Source organism: Grammomys surdaster, unplaced genomic scaffold (assembly GCF_004785775.1).
Source record: "Grammomys surdaster isolate TR1022 unplaced genomic scaffold, NIH_TR_1.0 129, whole genome shotgun sequence".
NCBI lineage: Eukaryota > Metazoa > Chordata > Mammalia > Rodentia > Muridae > Grammomys > Grammomys surdaster.
Genome location: NW_021604587.1, coordinates 21,832,544 through 21,846,803, shown reverse-complemented (window position 1 = coordinate 21,846,803; position 14,260 = coordinate 21,832,544). Strand labels below are relative to the sequence as shown.

Below are 14,260 nucleotides of genomic sequence, written 5' to 3'. Positions count from 1 at the left end.
TGTGAATATCAGCTCCTTATTATGGCCTCTTCATAGCCCTGTTTCTCAAAAGAAGATTATTTCCTACAAAACAGTGAATCAGAGAATCAAATTTCCTGAATAGAAGCCATAGTTTTAAGAAACAATCTCCAGTGATCCTGTTTCTCTAACTGGGCTGCCTTGTCTGGCCTCAATTGGAGAGGATGCACCTACTCCTGCAGTGATTTGATGTTCTGGGGCAGGGTGGTGGTGTGGGGTGATACCTAGAGGGGGCTCCCCTTTTCAAAGGAGAAGGGGAATGAGGAATGGGGGGAATGAGAGGGGGTGATATTAGGATATACAGTGAATAAACAAATTTAATAAACATTATAAAAGGAACAATCTTCAGCATGATGCTACTTCTGTACATACACAAGGGGAGGTATTACCCCTTCAGTACACACTAGAAAGGGTGGCCATTGTAAAGTGTCTACTGCAAGTCATTCATTAGATGACCATTTAAGGCTTTACTATAAACCCACACGCTTTACAGTCTAATAAGACCAATTCAAGGCATTCATAGAGAAACAGATGAAGCAGGCATATTTCCTGTGGAAAATTGGTCCTTTCTTTCACAGGAAAATGAGAGAAGGCTTGGATTATACCTGTTTTTTTTTAGCCTGCATTGTGCTTTCGTAGGTCTAACATGGGAGGAAACTGAAAATGTCACCTGGCCTCCAAAGAAGGACATCATCATGTCTTGAGACTCAACCTGAAAAGAATTCTCCTCTTAACTTCACTACCTTAAGAGAATAAGATCATAGATGTCATTTGAATTTCCTTTAAGGCATTAAGAGTTTTGTCCCAGAGCACAGAGGCGCTTAGGCATTCATAGTTGTTCATGACCATCTAAGTCAGTGGTTCTCTGCTCCTTTAGGTTGAATGACCTGTTCACAGGGGTCACCTATGACCATCGAGAATACAGATATTAAAATTATGATTCATAGCAGTAGCAAAATTACAGTTATGAAGTAGCAACAAAATAATTTTGTGGTTGGAGTTCACTACAACATGAGGAGCTGTATTAAAGGGAGCAGTAGGAAGATTGAGAACTACTATTTTAAACAAAACAAAACCTAAAAAGAACCAAAAGCTATTGGTTTCCATGCAGGATGTGCACTGGAGTCACCTTCGGGAGTTTACTTCTCCTCTTGAGACAATGAGGCACAGGCTTCTTCCTAGGTCAGCTCTATCAGTGAATATAGAATGGGGTATGGGAGATGTCATTTTTATATTCCCCAGAAATCTCTAATGCTCTTGTTGCAATGAGAACTAACAAGACACGAGTTAAAAACCAAAGTAAACTCCTTTCTAACCTAGTCCTGGCTCATTGCCTCCTCTAACACAGTGACAGGTCTTACTCCTTGCCTGCCCAGGTTTCCACCATGTTTCTATTTACAGTTAACACCAGAAGAAACACCAACAAAAGAAGGAGCTGTCATCATTCTGACAATGAAGTCCTTATGGAATATAAGGTACATAAAAGTCCATTCTCAAAAAGAACATGCATTAGATATGATAAAATCCCTCTTTTCAAATTTGTGATTGGTTTCCACACCACACAGAATACAATCTTAAATTGCATGGAGGTCATCATGGTGGCAGTGCAACAAAGGTAGAAAATGTTGCTGTTGGTTAGGCAGGACAAGACAACAGGCAAAACACTATAAATCCATAAGCATGTATCTGGATTGCTGAGCAGAAACTGTCTAGTTCATTAAAAATACCAAAATGGCTTAGGTCTTTTGGGACTCCTGAACCCTAATGGCTATATCTTTTTCAAGGTTAGGAATGTCTAGGGTTATTGTTTTACACATATTTCACACTTTCCTTCTTCTAAGACCCCCAAGCCTCAGATATTTGTTTGTGTAATGGTGCCCACATGTCTCCGGTTTTATTTTTGCTTTTGATGATGTTCTTTGTCTTTCCTCTTTTTTCTTCTATTTTCTGTTTTTTCTTTCATCTGATTGGAATATTCAAAAAAGCTGTCTTCAAGTGCAGTTTTTTTTTCTGCTTTAGACTACACTGTTAAGTCTCTCAGCTGTATTTTTATTTGGCTTGCTAAGTCCTTCAGTTCCAAGGTTTCTATTTGGTTCTTCTACATGCTACTCTGGAGATCTCTCCTTCTAATTAGTGGAAATTTTTCTTATTTAATTTTCTCTTTGTAGTTGCTCATGTTTCACTGACTTTGCTTAGAATCAATCCTTTGAATATCTTATCAGGCACCTCATCAAGTTTCTCTTTTTTTTTTACTTTGAGTTTAGTTGCCAGAAAGTTATTATGGGCTATCTGTTGATAACATGTCTGGGAAAGTTCTTTCTAGGCATGTCACCACGATCATATAAAATACTCTTACCTTCTCCTGTGCAAGGGTCAGTGTCTCATGTCTGTCACTTACACCTGGTTTTAAAAAGTACATTTGCAAACAAGCACAGCAGCTATTATGTCTACCCTCTGATCAAGTGCTGCGAGCCACAGTGAGAAAGCATGCAGCACTTCTGCTCCAGGGCAGCAAAGACAGAACCATTAGCAAGCATTTGAAGCAGTTTGCTCGATGGTGCTCTCTGCTTCAAAGAATGTCTCTTAGGCCCAGAACTTCTTGTTGATAGGCTTTCACAAGATCATCTCATATTGCCCAAGTTTTCCCCCTCCTCAGTTCTCTTCTCTATCAGTGTGTTGCTAGACAACAATTATTCTTACAATTTTACTTCAAATGTTGTTGGCTAGTGATGCTCATTATTTAGTGTTGATGTGTTTTATACAGTACGTACTGTATATATCACTGACTTCACTATTAATTTGTCCAGTGTTTATGATGTTTCCCAGTGATGAAAAGAGGAAAGTGTTGGCTTCATGATAGAGAAAACCCAGTCAGCTATATCCATTAACTCTAAAAATAATATTAAAAAAGTATACTGGTGCTGGAGAGTGGTTAAAAAGAATACAGAGGCTGCTCACTGGTTAAAAATAATTGCTGCTCTTGCAGAGGACACCCACACTGGACAGTTCACAACTTTATGAAACTAGCTCCAGAGGATTTGATGTCCTCTTCAAGGCCTCTGTAGGCATGGTGGCTCATAATTTTAACTCCAGCACCCAGCAAAGGCAAAAGCAGGCAGACCTCTGAGTTAAACGACAGCCTGCTCTATGTAGCTAGTTCCAGTATGCAGGGCTACATAGTAAGGTCCTGTCTCAAAAATACTTTTAAATTTTTGAAATTTTAGGGGACTGGAGAGATGGGTTGGTGGTTAAGAGCACTGGCTGCTCTTCTAGAGGGTCTAGGATCAATTTGCACACCTATACCGGGTCTCACAACTGTCTGTAACTCCAGTTCTAGGAGTCCCTTAGGGCACCAGGCATGCATTTGGTACTTATACATACATGCAGAAAAAAACCCCACTGATAACACATAAAATAAAAGCAAACTATAAAAAGGTTAAATTTTTCTTTTACAGAGCTGTATTTTTCGTAATCTATTACCATTGTGAATTATCTTCTGCATGTTTATGTATTATCTACGTTGATATAGATTGTCTTAATTATCTGAGAGAATTGTAGATATGATTTTAAATATTTTTATGTTTACATTATTTAAAAATATTGAACCACATTTAAAAATATTTTATATATAATGTTTTGCTAAAATCCATAATTTTATTCTCTCCCTTCACCCTACTCACCAAAACGTTTTCATTCCAACATTACCTGATCCCTCTTTAAATAACCACAGAGTGCATCTAGTGCTGCCTGTAAGTCCATGGGTGCATGGGCCTGGGATCATCTGCTGGCCACACCCCTGAAGAAACCTGACACTGCCTTCCCCAGGAGCCCTCAGTTGCCAATATCCTCTCCTATAGCTCCTCACTATTCCTGCTGGAATTTTGGCTAGCTTGATCTTGTGCAAGTCTTGGGCACACAGTCCTAGTCACTGTGAGTTCATGAATGAGATACATTTCATGCCAGACATCTCCTCTCTTTGGCTCTTGGGATCTTTCCTCCCCATCTTCCATGATGCTGCTGAGCTTTGAGTGAGGCATGACACAGATATCTCATTTAGAGCTTGCCACAGGCTCTTGCTCTCAGCATGCTGACTGCTTGTGGGTCACTGTATTAATCACTATCTATTGCAAAGAGAATATGCCAGAAGAGAAGCACAGCTAGTTCTGGCCTATCTTCTTCCAGTTAGATATTTGTTAAGCATCAAAAAAATGAATGTTATAAAAATTCATATTATAAAAAAATCCTATTATCCCCAAAATCTGTAAAATGGAAGAAACATTGAAAAATTTTGATGGACAAATAAATGGACAATAGGAATGCACACAGAGAGTCTTGATGGACTTCTTTAACTCTCCAGTGGCAAAACTTACCTGGAAAGGGAACGCTGTGTAGAAGTGTGAGATGACAGCAGCTGCCCGATTTGAAGGAACTCTGCTTTCATATCACTTACCTGGTAGAATGGCAGATTCTTGCTAGCGCTACAGCACAATATTTAAAAAGCATATCTTTTGTGCCTTGACTTCTAGCATATAGGATCCTTTCTGGTTTATGTATGGCATTCTAGAAAGCTTACTAAAGGATATCAGTAGCAAACAAGCAATTTCCTATAATTACTAATGGATAGGAATCATGTGTTGTGATAATTTATACAGCTAAGAGTAGGAAGCCATGTCTCCATTTGTGATCAATCACTTCCAAGTGTACAGATCTGAAAAGCTGTAATGAACTAGTTAAATAATTGTAGCATCACACATTAGTCAAGAAGTAGACGAAAGGTCAGCCCTTCTTGCCTGGCACATCTAAAGGAAACACTGGACGGCAGTTCTCTCCACATCGTGCTCAATTGAAAAGCCTTCGTTCTGATCGAGCTGGTCAGAAATGAAACCTGGATATCAAGGCTGTGTTTGGTAAGTCAAAGTATAAATAGGAGAGAAATTAACTTGCCTTTAAAAGTTCATTAATTGAGAGTAGTTATAGGAGTTTTGATTTTTGTATAGCAGTTTGAGGCACAGAATTCAAGACAGGAAAAAATACAAAGATATATCAAAGTAAATTGATATTTCAACTTTCCTATTTAATAAATTCGTCATTTTGAAAAGAAAAGGTGGGGGAAATAATCATATTCCTTATCACAAAATAAATTCCAAATAGATTCAGTCAGTCAGTCAAATATAGAAGCAAGAAGAAAGCACTTAGGAAAAAAAATCACAGGTAAGCAGTTTGATATCCTTATTAAGACTTGACAAAATGCAACAAGACTTAAACTCTAATGAAAATATGATTTGAGTGTACCAAATAAAAAGTTTAAACTTCTCTGTTGCAAGACACATTGCCATCTAGTTAGCCACACAGCCTAAGTGAGAACATCCGTACGTAGTCCTAAAAATTGACATAAGCCTGTTCCAGCAGTGGACAGGAAAAAACCTTAAGACACACTATGACAGCAATTTGTAGATCAAACAACATTCTAGGATCATCCCTAAATTGAATTGAATTAGAAAAACAGACAAATAACTGGCCTAGCATACTTGATGGTAGCTACCTGCTCACACCTAAGCTGTCACATTACTTACAGGCTGATGTGTGCTCCTGGTCAGAAATGATACTCTTTTTCAAGTTCACAGGTACACGCCTGCTGCCATGAATGGCAGTTGTGCAGAGGTCTGGCAGTTTCCAGTGGGTCCAAAAGCCAGTGTCAGGTTTTAGACCTGTTAATGTAATGTGCATAATTAGCCAATCAGATTTTGACCAACAAAGGAGAATTTTCTACATCTCTGTAGATATAGCTACCAGTTGTTTTTTTTAATTATTAGTTTCCATTGCATAAAATATAATGCTTTGTACTTCATTTGCTTAGTGTTCTTGACAGATTTCCTATGTTTTAAAATATTAGGTATGAATGTTGTATAGCAAGGCCAACAGGTAGCTGATTAAGGTAGGGTTGTTTATCTTTCTGCGCTCTCAAGAGAAGAATGCCATACTGCAGAGGACCATATCAGGAAGAATGACACTGGCCAGGAGAAAACAGCACCAAGGTGACAGCAACTGCTTTGTTACTATTTTTTTTTTTTTTAGGGAATCATTCAATTATTCCAGCAAGTTCCAGGGTTCAAGGCTCACCCACCCCAGTTGCTTGGCTTCTAGGATGTAAGAATTTGGGGTAAGAATTCAGTAAAGGAGAGGGTGGTTGTAGCCAGGGCTCTAGGTTGGTTCGTTTATATTTAATAATTATCCCTGTAACTATTTGCTGTATCTAGAAACGGTCTGACCCCAAAAAGGGTACAATCCTCAGGTGTTAAAATATAAAATGTAAAATATACAATTAATGGTTAATGCAGTCTAGTGGTAAACTACTCTTCTGTTTCTGGGATAAACTACCATGTATGTGCATGTGTGTGTGCGTGTGTGCATGTGCATGTGTGTGTGTGTGTGTGTGTGCGCGCATGTGCATGTGTGCGTGTGCGTGTGTGTGTGTGTAAAATGTAGAAGGAATTAGTGTGTTGATTCTTCTCCAAAGCAGATGTGCTCTCATCTGAACATCTTTCACTAGATTTAACAGACAGACATTATCCCGGAAGTTCCTTTCTCTGTTATATTGAGAACTGACACTCTCTCGAATTAGATCCGTTGCTTCTTGAATTTCATTTCCTCTTTCTTAGTTTATCTGATATTTTGTTGGGTATCTGTACAATAGCTTCATAAGAAAAAGGTGAATTCAAAGTAACTTTCTTAAAATGATTTGCACATCTGAAAAGTGCCCGGACTTCATTCTTAGCCTCACTTGACAGTTTGTTTGGGTTTAAGTTATGAGTAATTTCCACTCCAAGTTGCTAAGTTGTTACTGTATCCCAGCATTCAGAGCTGCTCACCAGCAGCTTACTGACATTCTGTTTTGATCTCTCTGTTTTCTGGAAGTTTTGAGCATTTGTTTGTTTGTTTGTTTTCAAGGTTTTGAGAGTTCACAGTAAAATCTGCAACACTCTGGGGTTTTTATTCCATTCCTTGTCCTAATGTCTTCCAAAATAGAAAGTCAAGTCTTTTAAAATATGAGAATTTTAAAATGTACCTTTTCTGGATTTTTTTTTTGCTATTCTCTTTTTGAATATAATATAGAAACTGAATCTAAAAATAGAAGAGATGAAGGATCAGTTTTTCCACATGAAGATAGATGTTAGATCATGGCGGTTTTTTCCAGCTTTCTCCTCCTCCTTGTCGTCGACATTGTCCTCCTCCTCCTCCTCCTCCTCCTCCTCCTCCTCCTCTCCCTCCTCCTCCTCCTCTCCCTCCTCTTCTTCCTCCTCCTCCTCTTCCCCTTCCCCTTCCTCCTTATTCTTCTGTCTTCTCCTCCTTCTCTTCTTCCTCCTCCTCCTCTTCCTCTTTTTCCTCTCCTTCCTCTTCCTCTTCCTTTTCTTCTTTAGAATATACATCAAAGGCCAGAAATTACCCCCATAGGAATTTGCTCTCCTATATTTTTTGATATTTAGTTTTGTTTTTAACTCTGGTCAGTTATTTTCTAATTTCCTTTACATTATTTTTCTTGAGCAGTGGATTATTTAAGTATATATTTCTTTTGTTTTTGAATTTGGAAATATTTATGGGGTACATTATCATAACTCAATACATGTATACAATATATAATAAATCATGATTAAAAACATTTTTTCTAATCAACTGTTAATTTTATATGTTGAGAATTTCATATTTTTCTAGTAATTTTGAAATAGATAATATGTTGTTTTAACCAGTAGTTTCTCTACTGAGTCCAGGAGGAATTAGATATGACTTCTTCATTCTGGTTTTGATGCTCCTGATTCAGCCCCTCTCTACCCTTACCAGACTTTTGTCACCATCATTCTATTGTGTTGCTCCAAAGACATTGTAAATGGATGAGAACATATAGCATTTGTTGTTCTATATCTGGCTTGTTTCAATAACCTATTGACTTCAAGTTCCCTCTGTGCTGCTGCAAATGGCAGCATTTCATTTTTGAAAGGATGGCTGTGATTCTTTTATAGATTCTTTTTATAACTACATGACATTTTTATTATCCATTCATCCATTGGGGTTCATCATGATTGATGTGTTACTTCAGCTATTGTGAAATTGGGCACATATTTCTTATTTTCTATATGCATAAAGGCATTTTGACTTGGTCATGTGTATAATTTATTGCCTTCTATCCAAAGACTCAACATGCTCTGCTTAATTTATAGCCCGTGTGAGTACAAACATTTAATTTTTTTGGCTTACTATAGAGAGAGATTTTATAAATGCTTTCTGTATTTGAAAGTAATCTTCATCTTTCATCTTCAGTGTTATGTATAGTCATTACTCCACACTGTTCATCATGGTGCTATACCTTTCCCTGGTTTGGGTTTTTGCTTGTTTCTTCTCTCAATCACTAGGAGAGCTGTCTATTTTTTCTGAATTATTACAGCAGCTATGCCAATAACTTGGTTCATGTAAATGATTTGGTTTTGCATTTTGTTAGAATATTTCATCTATTTTATTTATTTTGGACTACATCCCAGCATGTAGCCCTCCTACCTTAAACTTGAGATCTTTCTGCTGGGACACGCATGTGCTGGGATTGCAGGAATGACACAATTGCTCATTTCTGCTGGGACACACACATGCTGAGACTGCAGGCAGTACACAGTTGCTCACTTGACTTGCCAACTTTTCAATAGGAGGGATTTTCTTTCTTTTGTTAGTTTTCCCCTCTGAGTTTTATTAATATTTCTTCTAGGCATTGCTTGCTTTTCCATCCCATTAGAATAGTTTCTGAATAGACAAAAATTTAATTATGATAAAATCTAATTTACCAAGATTTTCATTTATAAGTTAAGATTTTTGATTCACATCTGAGAAACTATGTCCCAATCTAAGGTGCAAATTTTTCTGTCTATGCTTTTGCTGCTAACATTCCTTTCCTGGGTGATACATATGGTGTGTCTAAGGGCCTTTGAAAAGGTCTGTCAACAAGCTAAGGTAGGACTCTACCAAAATTCACTCAGGGGACTAAAGGATGTATCAGGTTTGCTTACAGAGCAATGGGTGAGCAGTTATAAACGGAAGAGTGGGTGACCTTAAAGCAGCCCCATGGGAAGGTTTGCACCCAACAATGATGATGGCTTCTCCCTGGCTGCATAGGGGGGACGCCCCTCCCCTCATCATTTCCTATCTGTATCTTCTAGCTCCTCCCCCAGATCCCCAAGGCCTCATGCAATTAGGGCAGAATTGCATATGGCAGATTGGGAAGGGTGTCTGAGGACTTAGCTAAGTATCTCATAACCCTAGCCATCCCCTTCTTTTAGGAAGTAAGGTTAAATAGTCACCAGGCTCAGCTATCATGGGCTACCGTGATCAGGCACCGTAGAACTCCTGAACAAGGTAGCAATTTAGGCCCATCTGATCTAAGGTATAATGCAAGCATGGCATTTCCCTGTTAATCTTTTGTCTGGCTGTAATACACAGTGTTAGAAGTGCTGTCTTTTCACATTCATTAATATTTGATTTATGTATTTAGAGGTTTTGAGTTTGGTTATTATGTTCTGTTGATACACTCACCTCTTTTGTCTTCTGCTTTATCTGATGTAAGTGTAGCCAACTCTGCTCCCTTTGCCTGCATTCACACAGATATGTTCAATCCTGCTTTCAGCAGTCTGTCCACAAAGCTGAAGAGGGTGTGTCATAGGTAGCATAAGCTAGAGTCTTATTATTCGCTCCTTTTCCTCCTTTTCTTCTTTCTTTTAAAAGCCACTGTGTGTGTGTTCTGAATGGAGAATGCAATCAACTTATAGGCAAAGTAACTTTCAGCAGGAAAGGTCTTATGCCCATTGTTTGTTAATAAACTATTTTTTTTCTATTCTTGGGAAACGAGATGAGGAGTGCTGCAGTTTGCACCAGGACAAGGGGGAAAGTGCCTTGACAGGTAGGCAAGACTCTATCTATTTAAGGTTCTAGCTTGTAAAAATGAAACTCATTTGAGAGAGCACAAACAGAGAATGACACCTCAGTTTTCTGCTCAAAATGATCAATTAAGAAAGTGTTTTTCCAGCCACAAAAGCAGAGACCACAGTAGGTATGGCAGAAGGGAGCCAGTCTACATCATAACTGTCAGTAGCACGTGGAGTGAGTATCCACAAGGGACTGGTTCTTTAGGATGCAAGATTCAAGAGTGAGGGAGGGGTCATGGAAACTTGTGCTGTGTCCCAGAAAGCTACTGAGGCAGCTTGTGTGCTACTGTGTGGCAGGTTGGATTCCTTGCAAGGAGACTCCAAGAGACAATCACACAAAACTGTGAAGATGAAGCCTAAGCCGCAGCAGAGATGCTGGGATGTTAGCAGTGCTGAAATGTTAGGTGTTTGCTTAGGAAAGCTGCGAGGAGTCAACTCAAGAGAGGGGCCACATGCACCACAGATAAGATAGAAGAGTGGGGCTAGTCAAGGCTGCTGGAGAACAGATGATGTCAGATAGAGAAGTGCAGCATTTTCCCTGAGTAGCTTTAGTATTGCTTTTGCACGATCATTCTCACTGTGCCATCATTCTTCCCTTGAGGGAGGGGACATTCGTGCCATTATATGTTGGATGCACGTAACTATTGTTTCATTTTATAAGGGCTCCAAGTCTTAAGAGGTTTTAAACTGTGGACTTTGAAGAATTCTGGAAGTATATGACTAGGGAAAACCTTTGTGGTTGAACAGAATGCATTATCATATTAAGAGATAGCCATGATTCTATGGGAGGTAGGGGCAGAATTTCATAGGGTGAATATATACTGTCCCTTCAGGCTGACATCTTTGAATACTTAGTCCCTAGCTGGTAGTACTATCTTAGGAGGTAGAATCTGTAAGAAATGAGGCCTGGCTGGTGTAAGTAAGTGGCTGGGGGTGAACTTACAAGCCTGTGCCTTTCCCTGCTTCTGTCTTCTCACTCTGATGACCAGCAACAAGCTTCTTCATCAAGCCCAGGGCCTCAGCCACCATGTATTCTGTCACTGTGAAACCATGTGCTAAAATAAATCCGTACTCCTGGAAGTTGTTCACTGTTCAGGATTTCGTCCTTGTGAGGGACGCACTATGCCTTCAACTTTGCAGGTGACATTCCTTAAAGCATTTATTGTGAGCCAGGTCTTTGGGTGACAAAGGACCTCGGTATTGCTTGTCTTTAAAGAGCTATTTCTCCATTATTGCAGGACAGTGTTGCCAAGTAAACTCTTCTTGGTTGAATTTTTTTCAATTGCTTGAAATTTATCACCCCTTTCTTAGCAAACAGACTTCTTTTGAGAAGCTTCTGGAGTCCAGTGGAGATTTCCTTGTATTTGATACATTGTTTCACTCTTGATCTTCATTGGCTTGGGTCAGCGGTTAGTGGACCTTTGAGATTCATGCATATACAAGTGTAAGAAGACTTGGCATGTTTTCCGTAACCATTTCATTGAATATTTTCTTCTCCTGTATCCCCCTTCTCAAACTTGAACTGTGATCATGTAAAAATTTTCTCTCCTTGTGCTCTCTTGAATCTCACTGCATTTCTGTAAGGTGATCATCTGTACTTCCTTCTCTGGCAATATATTACTAGTTTTTCAGGACCCAGTTACTAGAGAATCATTCTGTTTCTTCAGTGGTGTCATGTTTCCTTCTCTTCTTACACATGTCACCCCTCATTGATGCCTTTTCTGGCAGAATAGTAATGCCACTACTCACTGGGAATGTGGAGTATCTTAAAACTTCAGACTGAGGGTACCACTTTAGTTCAGAAGGGGTGGGGGATCTGTAACTGTTTTGCCTGGAGAGTGGGTGGCATAGTTTATAGGCAAGGCTTTGATTCTTGGGAAGCATGGTACTGGCTGACCTCGGACTCAAACCTTGTGATGTCTCTGGTTAGCTAACATTCCCAAGAAGTGGTTAACATATGCACTGCACAGGTGCCAGGAAGTACTATTGCATTAGTAACCATTTCTCTCTTCGTTGTTAGGAAACTGATTATGAGGTCTTCTCAGGTTCTCAAAGGCTCTGTGCACCACTGACTGGGAGGCAGTCTGGAGTGGCTCTTCAGCAGTCCAGGGTTAGGTTCTAGCAGGACTTATTGCTCAGGTCTAGCACGCCACAGTGATAGAAAAACCTGGGACTATAGAGATACAATGGTTAGGTATACCCCTTGAGAACCGTGTACTACGAGGTATACCCCTAGAGGACCATGTACTACAGCACTGGCTCTGGGTCAAGATGTCAAAGGATAGTAGCAGTCTAGGGAACTGAGATCTCAGGGTGTGTGGGAGCAATAGCCCTGGTACAACTTTGGTAATAGTGTGTGTGTGATTCAGGTTACTTGTGGAGTACACAGAAATGAGGTCTAGAGTGTACATATATAAAGAACTATATACCTAAGATCAAGGTTATGGATCAGTGTGACACTGCCTCTGGAGTTCCCTAAGATTTAAATTCCAGAGTCCATAGCTATATAGATTTATTGCTTCTCCGAAGTCTGGATTGCAGATATATTTGCTATTTATTATTAGCAGTGGCTCTGGTACCGACAGCATCAGCTAACTCATCAGTGGCTCTAAGGTCCAATGTGGTTAGTTCTCTATAGTTGTGTCTGTTATGTCTGAAGTATGTGGAAGCACACTGCCTGACATAGCTGGGGTCTGGTGTAATGGTGAGAACATAGAAGCAGTATCCCAATTTCTAGGGCATGTATGGTTTTTGGGAGATGGTGTTCAGGGCAGCACAATAGTGTCTCGTTAAAAATGGCAGCTTAACATAAGTCTCTCTGGAAAGTCCTCAACAGTAACATGTACATCAATGGCAAAAGTCACTAATGCGTCTGTGCAAGAGGCTACTGAGGTCTGTATTGGTGAGTACTAAGGGAACATCTGGGAGAGCTGTTGGGAAAATTTGACTGCTACTGAGGTGCCTGGCAACAAAGACTGCTCCAGTCAGGTCATGGGGACCACAGGACTACCTGGCTGCCACATAATGCTTCTGAAGGCTTCTGCCCTTCTCATTGGTTCTTAGTACTCCATATGTTTTACATATGCTGACTTCTTAGGCTGCTGCTTTCTTTTTTTCCTCTTCCTCTTCCTCCTTTTCCTCCTCTTCTTCCTCCCCCCTCCTCCTCCTCCTCCTCCTCCTCTTCGTCCTTCCCCCTCCCCTTATTCTTCCTCCTCCCCCCTTCCCCTCCTTCCCTCCCCCTCCCCATCCCTCTCCCTCCCCTCCTCCTCCTCCTCCTCCTCTTCCTCCTCCTCCTCCTTCCCTCTTCTTTTCTCTACTGTTTTACTGTAGGCTCTAATGTGACTCTTGAACCTTTCCTCAGGTTACTTTTGTTTATGACTGCATAACTGAGCTATTTTGTGTTGTTAGATGATAGCAATAGTTCCTTCTCTACAATCTTGCTGACATCATTTCTTCCCTGCCTCCTCACACACGGAAATGTCAGTTTTAAGGAAATTCTTGTTTTTATAATAATTCCACCACTTCAAAATGATTTGGCTTGCCAGGTATGGTAGCATACACCTTTGATCCCACAGGTAGATCTCTGTGAGTTCTAGGTCAGTTTGGTTTACATAGTAGTTACAGAACTGTCAGAGCTATGTAGAGAGACCCCCATCTCAAACAAAACAAAGCAAAAAATGATTTGGCTTATAAGGTTAATAAACAATTTTGACAATGAAAATTTAAGAATAAAGTAATGATTACTTAAAAACAGACATTGGTATGGCATGTTTTATATGTCACCAATGTTTTGGTTGGAGCAAATCCTGCAATCTAAAAAATTTATAATCAAATAATCCATACTTAAATGACATATGCATACCTGACAACCAAAGAAAAATAGTATTTCCTAGGTCTTCTTTGAAGTTATCATTGAAGAAGCTGCTGGATTCTGGAAAGGATTCCTGGAAGGTTGTGTAGATAGCTTGAGTCAAGCAGTCAGGATACATCTGCCCAACAGAACCATGTTAGCAGATATATATGTATATGTATACACACACACATACACACAAATATATGTATAACAAATGTAACAAGGTCAAAGTATGATTAGTTTGTGACATATATGTTTTCTGTTTTTCTTATGGCTTTCCTTTAGTCATTTTATTGCTTTTTTGTGATTCTAATTGAGGAACATGAGCAAAAATCAGTTACAAACTGAGTCTGTCTGGTAGCACTTTGCAGATATTCCTGACTAAAGGGTAAGGTTAGCTGGGCAGAGTTTGACTAGCTACTTCTTTTTT

At 39.5% G+C, this 14,260-nt stretch overlaps 1 protein-coding gene across 1 annotated transcript in view; it reads right to left on the bottom strand.

Annotated features, from left to right (window-relative positions):
* Positions 1–847: 847 nt before the first annotated feature.
* Positions 848–14,260, bottom strand: part of Fam227b (family with sequence similarity 227 member B) — a 29,823-nt gene continuing 16,410 nt past the window's right edge. Inside the window, exons 9-12 of the mRNA XM_028755483.1 lie at positions 13,840–13,966; positions 5,592–5,726; positions 2,375–2,418; positions 848–922 (exon numbers count right to left, since the gene is read on the bottom strand). Coding sequence (XP_028611316.1) covers positions 848–922; positions 2,375–2,418; positions 5,592–5,726; positions 13,840–13,966 — 381 coding nt within the window. The remainder of the gene's footprint in view (positions 923–2,374; positions 2,419–5,591; positions 5,727–13,839; positions 13,967–14,260) is intronic.